Source organism: Triticum aestivum, chromosome 6A (assembly GCF_018294505.1).
Source record: "Triticum aestivum cultivar Chinese Spring chromosome 6A, IWGSC CS RefSeq v2.1, whole genome shotgun sequence".
Taxonomy (NCBI): Eukaryota; Viridiplantae; Streptophyta; class Magnoliopsida; order Poales; family Poaceae; genus Triticum; species Triticum aestivum.
This window is the reverse complement of record NC_057809.1, coordinates 549336748-549354916: the sequence shown is the minus strand read 5'-3', so window position 1 is coordinate 549354916 and position 18169 is coordinate 549336748. Positions and strand designations below refer to the sequence as shown.

Genomic DNA, 18169 nt, shown 5'->3' with positions numbered 1-18169 from the left:
TGCAAACAAGTGAGTTGTTTGATAGGCTTAGTTGCATCTTAGTTTTCTTGTGTTTTAGTCTGTATGGCCTCTTTCTTTCACCTATCACTTATTTTTATTTATGGAGAAAAATCTTCATGTGAATCTGCAGACTTTAATCTGAATCTCGTTATCTTGTTTTTGTTTGAGCAGGTTGCTGGGGACACTAGGTGCATTTTTCTCCTAGATGGGAAGATGAGGCTGCTGATTCACGGCTGTGCGCGTGCATTTTTCTGCAGCTTGTAAGAGCATGGGAAGATGAGAGTGACAGGCTGTTCGGGGAGCTTGCACGGCAACCAGAAATAGGTTGGGCAGAGAGCTCGGTCAGGCGTCTCTTTAACGCGCGAGCTGAGGCTGGGCATCGTTTGTAAAATATGATGGTATCAAATGCCTCTCATTTGCTGTTATCAGGCCGGTGGAGGGTCACTGGTCTTCATTAGGCTAGTCATAGTGGGAGTAATTTAGGTAGTAACATAGTGCACTTTAAGAAAATTTTGCTTATATGGCATATAGTTAATAAAGAGAGAGATGTTTAGAGTAACATACTCCCTTCATTCTTTTTTAGTTTGCATATAAGATTTGGTCAAAGTCAAACTTTGTAAAAATTTGACCAACTTTGTAGAAAAAACTATCAACATCTACAATACTAAAGCTACATGGTATAAAAATTAGTTTCATGATGCATCTAACGATATTGATTTCATATTGTGAATCTTGATAGTTTTTCTATAAACTTAGTCAAAGTTAACAAAGTTTAACTTTAACCAAATTTTATATACAGACTAAAAAGAAACGGATGCAGGAAATGAAGGGGCATAGGACACATGCTTGCACTTGTTGTTTGTGACCAAGCTCTCTTTCGCAACACGGGCTATGGCTTAGCTAATCGGGCGGCATTCGGTAGAAACAAATTTGGTTTATGTCATTTGGTTTTTCTTCACATTCGGTTAGTAAAACTAAAAGCCAAACATAGTACTACCTCCATCCTGCCCAATAAACCAGGACGAAGGTAGTAATGTATAACTAAAAGCCAGTTTCAACATTTCCCTGGTTGTACAGTACTGGGCCGGCCTGTTATTAGGGTTTGTTTCTCTGCGCTCGCTTGGTCAGGGGTTCGTTGCCTTATTTTGATTTTTATCATTTTTGTTTTCTTTTCTTTTTTTCCGTTTCTTCTCTGGTTTTCTTTTTGCTGGTTTCTTTGTATTTTCACTGGTTTTTTCCATTTCTTTCACGATGTTCACTAGCTTTTCTTTTCATTGTTTCTTCCTTGGTTTTCTCTATTTTTGTGCCTTTCTTTCTTTCTTTTTCTTTCTTAATTTCATGGTTTTCTTCGATTATTTTTCATTGTTTCTTTCTCGGTTTTCACTGTTTCCAGTCTTTTGCATTGGTTTTCTTTTCTGGTTTTTATTCGATGCCTTTATTTTTCTTTCTTTTTTGGTTGGTTTTTATCGCGTTTTCATGTCAACTTTTCTGGGTACAAATTCAACTTTTTTTCATATACATCAAATACATATTTTATGTCTACTTTTGAAAATGCATTTGTTTAATACAGGTTTAACATTTTTCAAATACGTAGCAAACATTTTTCATTGCATGATGAACATTTTTTAACGACAATAAACATTTCTTCACACATGATGCATATTTTTCTGTATACATGAAGAACATTTTCATATACATGTTTAACATTTTTTTAGTAAAAGTTAACGTTTTTAATTATTTTGTTTTCTATGTCTTATTTAATGTATGTTGTACATTTTTTGTATACACTAATTTTTTTATATATGTTTAACATTTTTTTAACATCAGTACAGACACAAGCGCTCATATACACGCGCATACACTCACCCCTAAAAATGCACACACACACACACACACTCTACCCCTGTGAGCACCTTCGAAAGACTGAGCCGGCATATCACAGTCTCTATGATCATCCATCCACAGGTTGGTTCGCATACATGTTTAACATTTTTTAGATACACAATCAATATTTTTCCGTACACATTATATTTTTATATATTCTCATATACATGTACACATTTAATATTCTTTCAAATGCTTGATTAACACTTCTCAATTAGTTGATTAATTTTTTTACATGTTTGATAACATTTTTTAAATACATGATCAATTTCTTTTTACGCATTGTATATTTTTTATATACATGAGAACATTTCTCTATATATATTTAACATTTTTTAAATGATTGGTTAACATTTTATGAATATCTTCTGCAAAGTTTTTTTGGTAACATATGTATTTAGAATATTTGAAAGTATACAAAAGAAAAAAAGCAATAAACAAAAAGAAAAAAGAAAAAAAATAGAAAAAGCAAGGTTGTGGCCAGCGGCCTCGTGCATGCCTAGGCCGATCTATCTCGCGCTCGTATTTCAGAAACAAAGAAGAAAAATGAATCAAATTAGGCTCCGTTCGGAGTGCAGGTACAGAAAACATCGGAAAGAAAAACTGTGTAGGAATCGGACTGAATGAACAGTTGAAAACTTTGGAACAGGAAAAGAAGGGAAAGTAGAGCGGAACTTGCGTTCGGATGGCCTAGAGAGAACGCATGAAGACCAAGTAATGAACAGTAGCTAATACAATATTTTATTTGCACCGTACCTGTCGATCTCTTCTTGCACCTCATGACCAGCCACATGATTGAATACTTCATTATATTCTACCAACAGGTGCAGTTCCTCTGCTCTTCCTCGGGACTCCGCCAAAAAATGAGGCCAGGGTGGATTTGTTCAATCTTGTAAAATCTGCGTGCCTGAGGATCCTTTCCGATGGAATGTTGAGTACCTTTCCTTTAAACCGAACAGCTAAAAGGAAAGAAAACCTACGAAAGCAAACTTTCCTTTGGAATGCCAGCAAATCCCATGAACCGAACATGGCCTTAATAGAAAAGTGCTCTATCAGATTTAAATCAAAGACTTCCGCCCTAGCGGGTTTTGCTAAGCCTGAATTGTCGCGTATTCATGCTTAGATATCTTGAATCATACTATGAACCTGAATAAAGCGGTATTGCCAGCTAATAATTGCTAAAAAAATTATAATGTAATGACTCGATCGCAGTGAAGATGCATGACAAACGACACATCACGACCTCATTCATCCTTGTCTTCTTCGTCCCTCTTCCTCATGAGTGAATCTTTAATGAAGGTTCTTTATTTATTCATGCTACTCATAATTTACTCAGCGAACCTTTAACGAGGGTTCTCTATTTATTCATGCTACTCATAATTTCCTTAAGTTCCTGGCTAGTCTCAAATAGTTTGTTGAACTTCCAGCTGAATCTGATCTCTGCGCCAATGACACAACATGTGATCTAGTATCTATAAGGCTTTGGTGAAGTCAGGGGCAAAAGCCTCTTCGCATCCGTACTTGGCTATGGTCTAGTCTTCCCACACAAAAAGAAAACATGAATATTTCGTCCAGTAGTGTTATGAAAAGAACCGCTCTATCGGTCACGTGAGATACTCACTCAGTTTTTTTAGTCTTCGTATAAAATTTGATCAAAGTCAAACTTTATAAAATTTGACTGACTTTATATTAAAAAATATCAACAGTCATAATATGAAATAAATATTATTAGATGCGTCATGAAATTATTTTTCATACTATATAGTTTTATTATTGTAGATCTTGATTTTTTAATATATAATTTCTCAAATTTTGTGTAGTTTGACTTCAAACAAATTTTATATGTGGAGTAAAAGAAACGGAGGGAGAATGTGATAAATCCACCCAATGAAAAAACCGCTCTGTCTGGCTAGGGTACGGCCGGACATCCATTACCACAGTCCACCTACCCGCCGGCGACGGCGCCCTGAAAAACAACCGCCCCTGTAACAAATTAACAATCCTCCCGGCCGTCAATTCCGAATCACAGCGCCGCGAAAATTCCTGGCCATGGTTCTCAAGCGTCGCCGGAGCGAGCGTGCCCACGCCGATCGCCTCTACAGATGCGACAGCTCGAAGCGCATCGCCCGCAACAAATCGGCGGCGCTGGAGACCATCAACGGGTTCTACGCGGCGGCGCTGGACAGGCTGCCGCTGGACGAGATGCCGGCGCTGGCCCCGCGCCTCCTCAAGGCTGGTCTCTGCGTCGGCTTCGCCGACCCCGTCTCCAACATCATCGTCAACACCGTCTCCTCCTACGGCCGCCGCAAGCCCGCGGTCGCGGCGCCGTCGTCCACGCCCGACGACGGCGAGAAGGAGAAGAAGAAGGCGAGAAAGCGGCGACGGGAGGCGCTCTCCCGGGCGGTCTCCGGCACCGGGAAGGCCAAGCGCTGGCCGCCGCCCCGCCGCCTCCTCCGCGACATGCCCATCGCCGAGCGGTCGCTCAGGGCGCTCGTCGCGTTCCTCACCTGCTACTTCCCCCGCCTCCCCGCCTGCGAGGCGCTCGAGTATCTCTGCCTGGCCAACGCCGACCTTCTCTCTGCCGTGCGGCTCGTCGAGGAGGACCGCAACTCCAGCGGCAGCTTCAGCTTCGCGTCCCGGACCACCAAGACGGCCCTCAAATGCGCCGCCTTGGCTGCCTGCCACCCCATGCCCAGGGCCCTCGTCAACAGGTCCTACTCGCTCGCCTCTCGGATGGAGCAACTGTCCCAGCTCCTGGCGACCGAAGGCGGCTGCCTCTCCTGCAACGCCATTGACAGCATCCACGCATTGCTGAACAAGCCCCGGCAGAAGCTTGAAGACCTCGCCGGAGTAACACCGACACAGTTCCATCTGGAGCTGAACAGGCCGCCGCCGTTCGTTCCTACAAAAGCTCTGCGGAGCACCCTGCTCCGCAAGATCTACGGATTCTACCTCAAGGCACTCGCGTTGCTGCCGACGGACGGCCTGCGCACGCACCACCACCGGGGCCTCCTCAAGGCTGGCCACTGCTACGGGCCATTGACGGATCCCGTCTCCAACATTGTGCTCAACACTCTCTGGTACAGCACGACGTTCCCGCCGGCAGGAGGGCCCTCTCAGGCCACCATGATCTGCTCACGCAGCCTTGTTCTTGTCGCATACCGCTCCCTTCGTGGCCTTGTTGCTTACATCCGCGCTTACTTTCGCACGATGTCTGAACACCAAGCCATGCATTGTCTGCTCTTCACAGAGGTCAATCTCTGGGGAGCAATGGAAATGGCAAGGCAACAGGGACACACCGAGGGAACTATGTTGAGTCAGTACAGCGCCTACAAGGCTGCAGCCACCGCAGCGCAGCACCCAGAACCTGATGCCGTTGCAGAGTTTTTCATGTCATCCTTTCCCATGATGCCTCTACCCATGGAGGATGGAGAGACATTCGTATTGGATGTGGATCGCATCCAGCAGCTGCTGTCTGAATACTGTACCGCTCTCGATGATTCAGTCCGGAGTACAGTTCCTGTGCTTTCAGAGGGGGGATCCAAGTTCCTCTCGTGCATTCTGAGAGATTTCCACGAAGAGGAACGCTTTGTCTGTACGAAGGTCAATGCCATGCTGAAGAAATACACGCAGCGAACTGGGGTATGTTTATTTGGTGCTTCTTTCAGTTTTTCAGTATTGTAACTATGAATAGTAACATGTCTGATTCTTTCTTCACCATGATATGCATATATAGGGACCTGAATATGAGCTTCATGTCATCTGTGGCTTGAACTCAAACGTAGGCAAAGCTTTTGTTTGGGGCCTCCATTACGGCCCCTTGCTTTCTTGGCGCCCAAAGAAAACTCAGCATTCTCACATCAACTTCTTGGCAAGGCCGAGAGATTTGCATTCTTCTGACACGGTTCCTATACTTTTCTTTGCTGAGTGCTCCAATGATGAAGATGCCGTTGATGAGCCGTCATGTTGGCCGGTCACAGGACATCCTGGTATATATGATTTCTCTCCATTTGAATAATCTACACCGTATGTTCATCAAAACATGTGCTATTAGCTTGTTACATATGTTCCTTTAATCCTTTTGACAATGTCTTCTGCTAACCAGATGTGACCTTTTGGAGAGCAACAGTAAAGTACAAAACAGCTTAAATTACAGTACCAGACAGTACAGAACAATTTGGAGAGCCACAGTAATTGAACTAAATTGAGAGTGCAATACACTATGTTACTAGGTTAGTCTAGTCACTTCAATTGGATAAAACCTAATCCCCAACTAGATAAAGCAGAAGATGAACAAACCCTAAAAATGCCCAATTGGATGAATCAGAGGAGTAGGACAAGGGTACTTACAGCACGCCGCCAAGTCCATGCGTCAACTCATGGCTGCTGCTAGGGTTCGCCACCCACTGATGCGCCAACCGCAACCGCTGCTCCATGGTGAGTAACATCGACTCCTCGTCGTCGGTCGAGTACGCGGAGCTGGACTCGTCGCCGCCATCCCCGTCGACGCCAACCGTTCCGCTAGGAGGCCAGAACGGCATCTCTCCGACGCCGTGGACGCCCTCGCCGCCGCCGTGGACGCCCTCGCCGCCGCCGTGGACGCCCTCGCCGCCGACTGGCGGAATCGCCGACGCCATGGACTAGGGTTCGAGCGAGGAGGAGGAGGGGGAGGGGAATGATGCGGCCGGGCTGGAGCTGGTGCGACCGGGCCGGTTAGGACAGCAGCGCACCGGCTCGTCCTAGTCAGCACGCGGGCACGCGCCGATTGGCCAGCGTGGCACCTGACGGGTGGGCCCGACCTGTCGGATCGGGCGTCAATACGTATAAATACGCGTTTTAGTCCAATTTGCAAAAATTTGGACCAATGTTGGTACTGACACGCAAAAATTAGCAATCGTGGTACCAATCTGCATGTGATGCCTGAATTGTGGTACTTTTGTGCAATTAACTCAAAAATATATGACGTCAAGGAAAAAAGGGATGTCTGAACCAGATGGTTTTCTTTAATGAAAATCGGAGGGGGAGGCCCTTTTTATGATCAAAAAAAGAAGGGAAAAAGGGATATAATAAGGCATCTGACCTGGATAGAACTTCTGTTAACACTTTATGCACATCTATTTAAATGGTGTCACAGCAATAATGTGAGAAAAAAGACCTCGCCATAAAAATACTACTGATCTACTCCCTCTGTTCCCAAATATAAGTCTTTCTAGAGATTCCAACAAGTGACTACATACGAAACAAAATGAGTGAATCTACACTCTAAAATATGTCTACATACGTCCGTATGTTGTAGTCCATTTGAAATGTCTAAAAAGACTTATATTTAGGAACGGAGGGAGTAATAAGTAATAACATTCTGGCACTAACACCACCAGCAGTCCAAACACCCGTGGCAGTGTTTCACTGAAGTCCGTAGAATTCATAACCTATACAAACTCATCCAAATTGCCACTGTCCTTGAATTTATCGTCACATGTAACATGGCACAGATAACTGATGGTATCTGAGAACAACATATGATTAAATTTGTCTTTTAGAGCTTCATCATTACAAGAAACATTCTGAGCATGCTCCGAATTGCTAGGCTTGAACACATTTTATACATGCCACTGACCAGTGTTCTTGTGTACATGTGGTTGTCTGCACTTTAGCTATATGGTGCTGTTAGGGATTTACCTCTTCTTATCTTAATGCAGGCTATGAAGTGATGATAATCTTTTATTCACACAGATATTTTCTTGTTGCTTGAACTGATGATTGCTTTTCTTCTTTTTGTGGAAAAAGGCCGTTGTTATTACTGTGAGAGAGAAGGTGCAAAGATTGTACATCCAGATCTAGAGAAGTATATTGGGCGTGACACCGACTTTGAGCGTATGGCTCGCGGTGACCGCAGTAGCACGACCACTGAAGATTCTATCAGTGATGGCGAGTTTATAATTGATTCTGCTGTAGACATATGTGAGGAGGATTGCATCTATTTTGATGCCGGTAGGGACGCCAAGTTTGCAGAGTTCTTGAATTCCCGTGGTAGGACTATGCAGGGTCCCAGACTCATTTAGTATACTTTCAGCTTCAAGCCTACTTTGTTACCTTCGCTTGAACTATGCCCGGGATGTTGCACAGACCTTAGGTTCATCAAGGATGCTCACATTTTCTATGCGAGGGTATACATCGATCATCCGTTCAGTACTGTTGGCGATGTTGGCAAGGTCAATGATTTCCTGTGTCCTCTGTATTTCTTCAGTGTTATACATTGCTAATAGGGAAGCGTTTTCATACTTCGATAGCATGTCTGCATGTGTTATACGTATGTGAATCAAAGTTTCCGTTGGGAGTATGAAGAAATCGCTGTTAACAAAGCTAGCTAATAGACGTGTACGCTTCTGACTAGATTAAATGTTTGACTGTCACCCAAATTAACATCACTCGACTGATCATCAGACACTTCCTAATTCCCCTGCAAAAATTAGGCGCTCCCTAATTAATTAATTAATTAATCAATGTGCTAGCAAGCTTTACCAAACTATACTACTATCAAAGCATAAGGTCAGAATGTGAATGTTGTCGTGGGCGCCTTGGCGGGTGCCCCATGGAGGTCGCCGGCATGATGGCCTCTGGCGCCGGCAAGACGGCCTCGCCAACAGCAAATTCAGAAGACGTCGACGCGGCCGCCGCCGCCGCCGCCCTCCCATAGGACTGCACCACCAGCACGGACGCCTTGGTCTGGAAGTCCTTGGACACAAGCAGGTCCCCGATCGGCCCCAGCTCCGGGCACTCGCTCCAGTCCGACATCCCCGCCGTCAGCCCCGTCGCCCCCGGCGTCCTGCTCACCAAGAAAAGGTCCTTCCCGGCCGCCTCCACGTTCCGTATCTCCGCCACCATCTCGCTCGCGTTGAACACCCCCCTCTCGCAGTACTCCACGCCCCCGCCGCCGGCGTTGGCCCGGTCCAAGAACTCCCGCATGCACCCATCGTCGGCCTTGCGCTCCTTGAGGGCGTCGAACTCGCTCGACGTCATGCTGCCGGCCCTGCCCTTCTGGACGAAGCGGATCACGGTGAGGCCGACGGCCGGGTTGCGCGCCATGCGGGTGGCCAGGGCCACCACCTCGCGGTCGTCGCGCCCGCCGAAGAAGAGCGCCGCCACGCGGTACGCGCCGGCTCCACCCGGCGCGGTGCCGCCGCTGCCGAGGCTTCGGTCGACGAGGATGGCCACCGTGCACGGCGAGCAGGACTGCACGCTGGCGTTCAGCGACTGGATGGCCGGGTGGGACACCTCCATGCCGCCGTCCACCGACCGGTGCTTGTGGAACGGGAGCACGATGAGCGCCGAGTGCTGGTCCTCGGCGGCGGCGGTGATGTCCTCGTGCATGGACGTGTACGGCGACACGGCGGCCATGGTGCGCGCCATGACGCCGCCTGGCGCGTGGTTCTCCACGTAAGCCATGAAGGCGTGGGCGATGTGCTTGAACTGCATCTCCACGTGGCTCCGGCCCTGGTCCGAGAACTCGGAGGAAGAGGCGGCCGGGGCAGCGGCGTTGATCAAGAGGAGGGCCGAGGCGCGACCGGCAAACTCGATGAGGTGAAGGGCGTGCACGGCGATGGGTGAGCGCCGCGAGGGCCACAGGACGTCGACGAGCGTGATGGCCGCGGGGGCGTCGCGGGGCACGTGCACGCAGGCCAGCACGCGGAGCTCGGCGTCCGGCTGCGTCCACGCCACGGTGCGCCGCTTGTAGAAGACGAGGCGGCGTGCCGGCTTGACAACCATGGTCAGCGACGGGCTCACCAGCGCCGTGATCAGCGCCGACATGAACACCAGCACCGTGAACGACTGGTCGCTCATGATCTGCAAGCAGCAGAGAAAGACATGCACGCACGAATGAGCAACAAATTGATGATTGTCCAACAATACACTATGGTAGAATTAATCGACTTAATTGAAACCTTTTTGTTTCTTGCAATGTTGAGGATGACGAGCTCAATGACCCCCTTGGTGTTGAGCAGCAGCCCAATGGACGTGCCGTCGTGCAGCGGCATGCCGAACCCCGCGGCCACACCGATGCAAGCGACCACCTTCAACACCGCCGCGGCAAAGGTGGCAACCATCAGCAGCACGGCGGCCTCCATGCTGGTAACTTTGGAGGTGTCCGTGCGGAGGCCGGACATGGCGAAGAAGAGCGGGAGTAGCGTCCCCACCACGTAGTCCTCCACCTTCTCCACCAGCTCCACGCCGACGGGCCCGTTGGGCACGGCGAGCCCAAACACGAAGGCCCCGAAGATGACGTGTGTGCCCCCGGCGTCCGCCACGAGAGCTGCCACCATGACGCCGACAAGCACGGCGCACTCGCGCTCCTCACCGATGACCTCCCCCTCGGTGGTTGCGCGTTGCGCCAGCCGCACGAGCGCGGGCCGGACCAGGAGGACACTCGCGCCGAAGATGACAAGCCCCGACAGGAGCGTCCACACGGACGAGAGCAACCCACTGTCCTCCGCGTACAAGAGCGCCGTGGCGACGGTGAGCCCAGTCCACGCGATAGTGTCGTTGATGAGGGCGGTGGAGAGCGTGATCTGGCCGACGTCGGTGCCGGCGAGCTTGAGCTCGGCGATGTTGCGGGCCAGCACGGAGAAGGCGGTGGAGGCGAAGGTGGACCCGAGGAAGATGGGAAAGGAGAGTCTGTCGACGAAGCCAGCATTCTGACGGGAATCGTCAGTGCCGAGGGCGACGTAGCCGGTGGTGGCGCCGATAAGGAAAGGCAGGAGCGCCGACGCGCCGGCGAACCAGAAGCTGCGGAAGCCGGCGCGGGTGATGGTGGGGACCTCGATCTCGACGCCGATGGTGAAGCTGTAGTAGACGAGGCCGAGGAGGGCCATGGAGTCGAGGATGAAGATGCTGCGCGGGGGGAAGACGATGTCGGTATAGTGCGGGAGCCGGCCGAGCACCGAGGGCCCGAGAACGAAGCCGCCCTGCACGCATTGATGCATGGCAAACAGTCAGCCGTCGTCGTCGCCATGGATGATGGACGCGTGCATGCACGCGGTGATCATGGAGACGGGCCGGCGTACGAGTATCTCCGAGATGTAGCGGGGGAGGCCGAGCGGGGAGAGGAGGAGGGTGGCGGCGCGGGTGGTGGAGGTGATGAGGAGCATCTGGAAGAGGATGAGCGGGAGGGAGAAGTCGAGAGGGTTGTCGCCGGTCCAGATGCCGCTCATGGTGATCTTGCTCGGGTAGAAGCAGGAGAGGTGCGTCCTGTTCGGCGACATCAGGTGCTCCCATAGGTCCAACAGGGGGTCGCCCACCGCCGGCTGCGTCGTCATCGATCGTTTCCCGTCCTCGGCCGGCCGTTCTGCCAACTCCAACCCCGGCGACGGCCCGACGGCGGCGGCTTCACGGTCGACGGTGACGTAGCGATCGTTCGATGTACTGCATGCCGGGGGACGGAGAACCTGCGGTGAGGAGTGATTGTTGGGCCGTAATTTTGATAGCTCCTTGTTTCAGCCGGATGCATGCAACGCCATGTTGTGCATAATAACGACATGCCGATGCCCTCGGAAGCGGGCCGTGAATGGGTTCCCACACCACATGCGTATACATGGAGCTGCAGCATGAATGTTTTCTTTTCTTTTCTTTTTCCGTATAGCGTGAATCGAAATTTTGATCCAATCTCCACCGTCCTCTTTCTTTTAAAACTGTGATGATACAACATCTTAATTTTTTTTGCGAGTGAAATAATGTATTACTCAACTTAAGTAGTTCATACAATCAATCATAGCTAGCTCCATAGCATCCGAAGGACCCGAACCAATCCAAGTCATGGTTCTGCCTCCTACACGAGCAAATTTGGCTATGCTATCACTAACTTTATTTTGGCTACGATCAACATGAGTAATACAAGAATCACGAAGAGACATAAGGTGTCTAATCTCCATAATAAGCGACGAGTAGACCGATCTATCAACTTGAAAGCAACGATTGAATTCATTTCTATCTCCACTAGAAGGTCACTTCTCTGTACTGCGAACGACAGTCCTTCCATAAAAGCACTCAACTCCTCTTCGAGAGAATCCCGACATGAAAATAGTTTCCTTCATGAAGAAAATATGATCGCACCTTTGTCATCTCGAAGTACCATACCAGAACCTGTTGAGCCGTCATCACCATATGACCCATCCGTGGATAGCTTGACCCATCCAGATTTGGGAGCACTCCACTTAGGACAATTTTCTTTTATTATCGCATGTGGCCTGGCAGCAAAATTATCACATGATACAACTGATTTTCCCTTACTTGTTTCAGAGGAAAGGTCCACCTTAATGCCAATGATTGAATCAAGATAGCTCACCAAGAAACGCTTAGAGGCCTCCATGGGCGGCGGCGGTTTATGATGAACCACCTCGTTACGGATGTGCCACGCCTGCCAAAGCACCATAATGCTCTGTTTGGATGTTTGCATTGGGAGCCTTGGCATTGCATTGGGTTGAATACCAATATCAGAGTATATTCATATTGAGATTGAATGCCAATATTTTTGTTTGGATGGTTAGGTATTCAGAAGACATACTTGATATTGAGGTTGAATGCCAAATGTTGTTTGGATGATCAAAGTGAGAAATTGAGTGGAGACATGCTGGCCGCCGGAGATTGGGATGGAGGCGGGGCTGGGGGGTAGCGCCGGCTGCTGGAGCTTTGGGGTGGAGGTGGGCGAGATGGGCTACCTGCGCCTGGCTGCTGAAGCTCGGGGTGGATGCACGCTGGCCGCCGAATCTCGGTGTGGAAGCGGGGCGGGAGGGTGGCGTCGGCCGCTGGTGCTCGGCGTGGAGGCACGCCAGCCGTCGGAGCTCGGGGTGGAGGCGAGGCAGGAGGGTGGCACCGGCTGCAGGAGCTCGGGGTGGAGGTGGTCGGCTAGGCTACCTGCGCCTGGCCGCTGGAGCTCGCGGTGGAGGCAGGCCGGCCATCGGATCTCGGGGTGGAGGTGGGCGGGATGGGGTGCGTGCGCCACCGCCGTTCCTGGGCACTCACGGGCGAGACCTGTCTCGAGTGGGGATGGGAGGAACGATCCTGGCTGGTTTCCAATACCTACCGATGTCGAGCACTTACCCGTTGAATTGGGCTAGGCGTTTTTTGCGTTAGCAAAGCCTTGCTCGATATCGAGCCCGAATGCCACACACGAATGCCAAGGCCAACCAAACGGTGGCATTCGGGATATTCGGCCCACACGAATGCCAATACCCAATACCAGGCCTGAATGCTAACATCCAAAGGGAGCATAAGCAACATTGAACGCTCAATATCAGGAAGAGGCTGTAAAGCATGTAGCAACCATTCTTTCCCATTATTTTGCATGGTGCTTATACAAGGCAATGACCAAGCTTCTGCCATTACGTCCCAAAGAACCCTTGACAACGTACAGCGGCAGAGTGCATGAAAACTATCCTCGGATTCAGTTCCACATACCGGGCATAGATTATTTATTTCAAGGCCCCGAATATGTTTGTTTCTCCAAGTCGGAAGAGAGTCTATAGCCACACGCCAAGTAAAGTTCCGAACACTTGGGGGTATATCAGTGGACCAATGAATTGCTAGAAAGATCGCCGACCATCTAGGCGCAAACTTGAGCCAGTAGATGAGCTTCTATGTGCCTTCAAAACCGAACTGATAAGAGCTCCTAACAGAAAACACGCCGTACTTTCCTGGACCCCAAGCCAATGTGTCATCTCCTAGCCGTGGCGACACACGAATTTTCAAAATCTCTACAACATCCGCCGGAAGGAAATATTGTTGTAACAACGCAAGATTCCAGGAGCCATTCTCATTGAGAAAGTCCGAGACAAATCTGATTCTACGCATTCCTTGAATTGTTATTGATTTATAAGAGAAGGGTCATGGGATCCAATTATCATGCCACGCCTGTATACTCCTTCTGTTTCCCACCCTCAAGATCAGACCCTTTTTCAGAAGGTCAAGACCATATGCAATAGCTTGCCACGAAGAAGATGCATTCCCAAGAAACACAATATCTTCAAGTTTACCATCCGGATAATACCTGGCCTTCAAAACTTGTGCACATAAACTATTGGGTTTAGAAATCAGTCTCCATGCTTGCCGAGCTAATAGTGCTTGGTCGAAGATACGAAACCAGCCCCACCTTTGCATTTTGGTTGCATAAGTTCATCCCAAGCACGCCAATGAACTTTCCTTTTGCCCATCTCAGCTCCCCAATAAAAACCTCTTACCATCCTAGTAAGTTCATCGCAAACCGAAAAAGGTATCTTAAAAACTCCCATTGTATAAGTAGGTAAAGCCTGAGCGACATACTTAATGACAGTCTCCCTCCCAGGCTGGGCGAGGAGACCATCTCCCCACTGAATCAACCATTTTGTTAAACTCATCTGGATATTTTGAAAGCGCCCTTTTGACATGCGTCCATCAGGGGTAGGGAGACCAAGGTACTTCTCTTCAAAGACCAGACTAGTAACTTTAAGTACCTCTCTTACTTCCATTTGAGAATCAATAGGACAAGCAACACCAAAGAGAATAGAACACTTATCATAATTCAAACTTTGTCCTATTGCATTACTATAAAGATCCAATGCCATCTTCACTTTTTCGGACTGAACACGTGACGCCTCAAAAAATAACATAGTGTCGTCAGCAAATAGCATATGTGAAATCCCAGTAGCTCTTCTACACACCTTAACCAGAGTAATATCACCCAAAGACACATAATGCTTAAGAATTGCAGACAAGCCGTCAGCCACAAAAAGGAACAGAAATGGAGAAAGAGGATCGCCTTGCTGAAGCCCACGCGTCGGTGCAAATGAATCCAAGAGGGCCCGATTAAGTTTGACAGAATATCTCACTGATGTGACACAAGACATTATCCAGTCCACCCACCGGTGAGAGAAATTGAACTTTTGCATCACCTACTTCAAGAACTTTCAGTCCACCCTATCATAAGCCTTTGAGAGATCAAGCTTATACAACATCTTACTTCACGCCACCGAACAATCACCGACGGACGATCCAATTTTCTACTCCTAAAGGAGTCTGTAGGTCGTTTAGTTTATTCGCATGCAGTCATTAATGCCGAAACATCATCTTAGTTATTGATACGTCTCCAACGTATCTATAATTTTTGATTGCTCCATGCTATATTATCTACTGTTTTGGGCAATATTGGGCTTTATTATCCACTTTTATATTATTTTTGGGACTAACCTATTAACCGGAGGCCCAGCCCAGATTTGCTGTTTTATGCCTATTTCGGTGTTTTGAAGAAAAGGAATATCAGACGGAGTCGAAATGGAACGAAATCAACTGGAGAAGTTATTTTTGGAAGGAAACACACCTGATGGACTTGGACCCCATGTCAGAAGATACGGGAGCTGCCCACGAGGGTGGGGGGCGCGCCCACCCCCTAGGGCGCCCCCCCCCCCCGTCTCGTGGGGCCCCCGTGGCTCCCCTGACGTGCTTCTTCTGCCTATATAACTCCATATACCCTAAAACTTCCAGAACGCAAGATAGATCGGGAGTTCCGCCGCCAGAAGCCTCCGTAGCCACCAAAAGTCAATCGGGACCCTATTCCGGCACCCTGTCGGAGGGGGCAATCCCTCTCCGGTGGCCATCTTCATCATCCCGGCGCTCTCCATGACGAGGAGGGAGAAGTTCTCCCTCGGGGCTGAGGGTATGTACCAGTAGCTATGTGTTTGATCTCTCTCTCTCATGTTCTTGATTTGGCACGATCTTGATGCATCGCGAGATTTGCTATTATAGTTGGATCTTATGTTTCTCCTCCCCCTCTACTCTCTTGTAATGAATTGAGTTTCCCCTTTGAAGTTATCTTATCGGATTGAGTCTTTAAAGATTTGAGAACACTTGATGTATGTCTTGCCGTGGATATCTATGGTGACAATGGGATATCATGTGATTCACTTGATGTATGTTTTGGTGACCAACTTGCGGGTTCCGCCCATGAACCTATGCATAGGGGTTGGCACATGTTTTTGTCGTGATTCTCCGGTAGAACTTTGGGGCACTCTTTGAGGTCCTTTGTGTTGGTTGAATAGATGAATCTGAGATTGTGTGATGCATATCATATAATCATGCCCACAGATACTTGAGGTGACATTGGAGTGTCTAGGTGACATTAGGGTTTTGGTTGATTTGTGTCTTAAGGTGTTATTCTAGTACGAACTCTAGGGCTGTTTGTGACACTTATAGGAATAGCCCAACGGATTGATTGGAAAGAATAACTTTGAGGTGGTTTCATACCCTACCATAATCTCTTCGTTCGTTCTCCGCTATTAGTGACTTTGGAGTGACTCTTTGTTGCATGTTGAGGGATAGTTATGTGATCCAATTATGCTATTATTGTTGAGGCAACTTACACTAGCGAAAGTATGAACCCTAGGCCTTATTTCCTATCATTGCAATATCGTTTACGCTCACTTTTATCACTTGCTACCTTGCTGTTTTTATTATTTCAGATTACAAAAACTATTATCTACTATCCATATTGCACTTGTATCACCATCTCTTCGCCGAACTAGTGCACCTATGCAATTTATCATTGTATTGGGTGTGTTGGGGACACAAGAGACTCTTTGTTATTTGGTTGCAGGGTTGCTTGAGAGAGACCATCTTCATCCTACGCCTCCTACGGATTGATAAACCTTAGGTCATCCACTTGAGGGAAATTTGCTACTGTCCTACAAACCTCTGCACTTGGAGGCCCAACAACGTCTACAAGAAGAAGGTTGTGTAGTAGACATCAAGCTCTTTTATGGCGCCGTTGCCGGGGAGGTTAGCGCTTGAAGGTATATCTTTAGATCTTGCAATTGAGTCTTTTAGTTTCTTGTTTTATCACTAGTTTAGTTTATAAAAGAAAACTATATAAAAAATGGAATTAAGTTTGTCTCATACGCTTCACGTTTTTAATATCTTTCGTAAGTATGATGGAAAGGATAATTGTGCTCAAGTGCTAGAAGAAGAAATCTATAAAATGTTTGGCACTAAATATTTGAATGATGAGCATGATTGCAATGTTGTTAGTATGAATTTCTTGAATATCCATGATGCTAATGATATGCAAAGCCACAAGCTTGGGGAAGCTATGTTTGATGAAGATGATATTTTTTGTCCCCCAAGTTTTGATGAGCAAATTTATTATGATGAAAGCATGCCTCCTATTTATGATGATTATATTGATGAAAGTGGATTTGGAGAGGTCATGACTTTATTTTGTGATGAATCCACTATTTCGGAAAAGGTTCCAATTGATTATGAGAACAAAGTTGCTATCTATGATGATTATTGTGATGACTTGTATGCTATAAAGAATAATGATATCCATGAAACTTGTCGTCATGATTTTAGTTTTCAATTGGATTATGCCTCACATGATAATTATTTTGTTGAGTTTGCTCCCACTATTATTCATGAGAAGAATTTTGCTTATGTGGAGAGTAATTAAATTTCTATGCTTATAGATCATGAAAAGAATGCTTTAGGTGCTGGTTATATTGTTGAATTCATTCATGATGCTACTGAAAATTATTATGAGGGAGGAACATATGCTTGTAGGAGTTGCAATAATATCAAGTTTCCTCTCTATGTGCTTAAAATTTTGAAGTTATGCTTGTTTTGCTCTCCTATGCTAGTTGATTATTGTTCACATAAATTGTTTGCTCACAAAATCCCTATGCATAGGAAGAGTGCTAGACTTAAATGTTCTAGTCATATTCTTCATGATGCTCTCTTTATGTTTCAATTCTTATCCTTTCTGTGAGCATCATTGAAATCATCATGCCTAGCTAGGGGCATTAAACGATAGCGCTTGTTGGGAGGCAACACAATTTTATTTTAGCTCCTTGCTTTTTGTTCCTGTTTAATAATAAATAATTCATCTAGCCTCTGTTTAGATGTGGTTTTATGTGTTTAATTAGTGTTTGTGCCAAGTAGAACCTTTGGGAAGACTTCGGGAAAGTCTTTGCGATCATGCTGTAAAAACAGAAACTTTAGCGCTCATGAGAACTGCTGCCATTTTTATTTGGAGAGTGATATTTAGTTAATTATTTCTGAAGATAATTAATAGATAAATTCCTCAGGTCCAGCAATTTATTTGAGAATTTTATGAGTTCCAGAAGTATACGTTTGATCCATATTACTACAGAATGTTCTGTTTTTGACAGATTCTGTTTTTCATGTGTTGTTTACTTATTTTGATGAATCTATGGCTAGTAAAAGAGTTTATAAACCATAGATAAGTTGGAATACAGTAGGTTTAACA

General features: G+C 47.1%; 2 protein-coding genes across 2 annotated transcripts; one reads left to right on the top strand and one right to left on the bottom strand.

Moving 5' to 3' along the window:
• The first annotated feature begins 3810 nt into the window (after positions 1–3810).
• Positions 3811–8110, top strand: LOC123130987 (uncharacterized). Its single transcript, XM_044550769.1, has 3 exons — positions 3811–5526; positions 5621–5873; positions 7672–8110. Exons 1-3 carry the CDS (start codon positions 3934–3936, stop codon positions 7944–7946), a joined length of 2121 nt encoding a protein of 706 aa, XP_044406704.1. The 5' UTR covers positions 3811–3933; the 3' UTR covers positions 7947–8110.
• Positions 8111–8347: 237 nt separating this feature from the next.
• Positions 8348–11363, bottom strand: LOC123130986 (cation/H(+) antiporter 15). The gene is made up of 3 exons (XM_044550768.1): positions 10947–11363; positions 9828–10847; positions 8348–9729 (listed from the first exon to the last, which is right to left on the bottom strand). Exons 1-3 carry the CDS (start codon positions 11196–11198, stop codon positions 8422–8424), a joined length of 2580 nt encoding a protein of 859 aa, XP_044406703.1. The 5' UTR covers positions 11199–11363; the 3' UTR covers positions 8348–8421.
• Positions 11364–18169: the final 6806 nt, after the last annotated feature.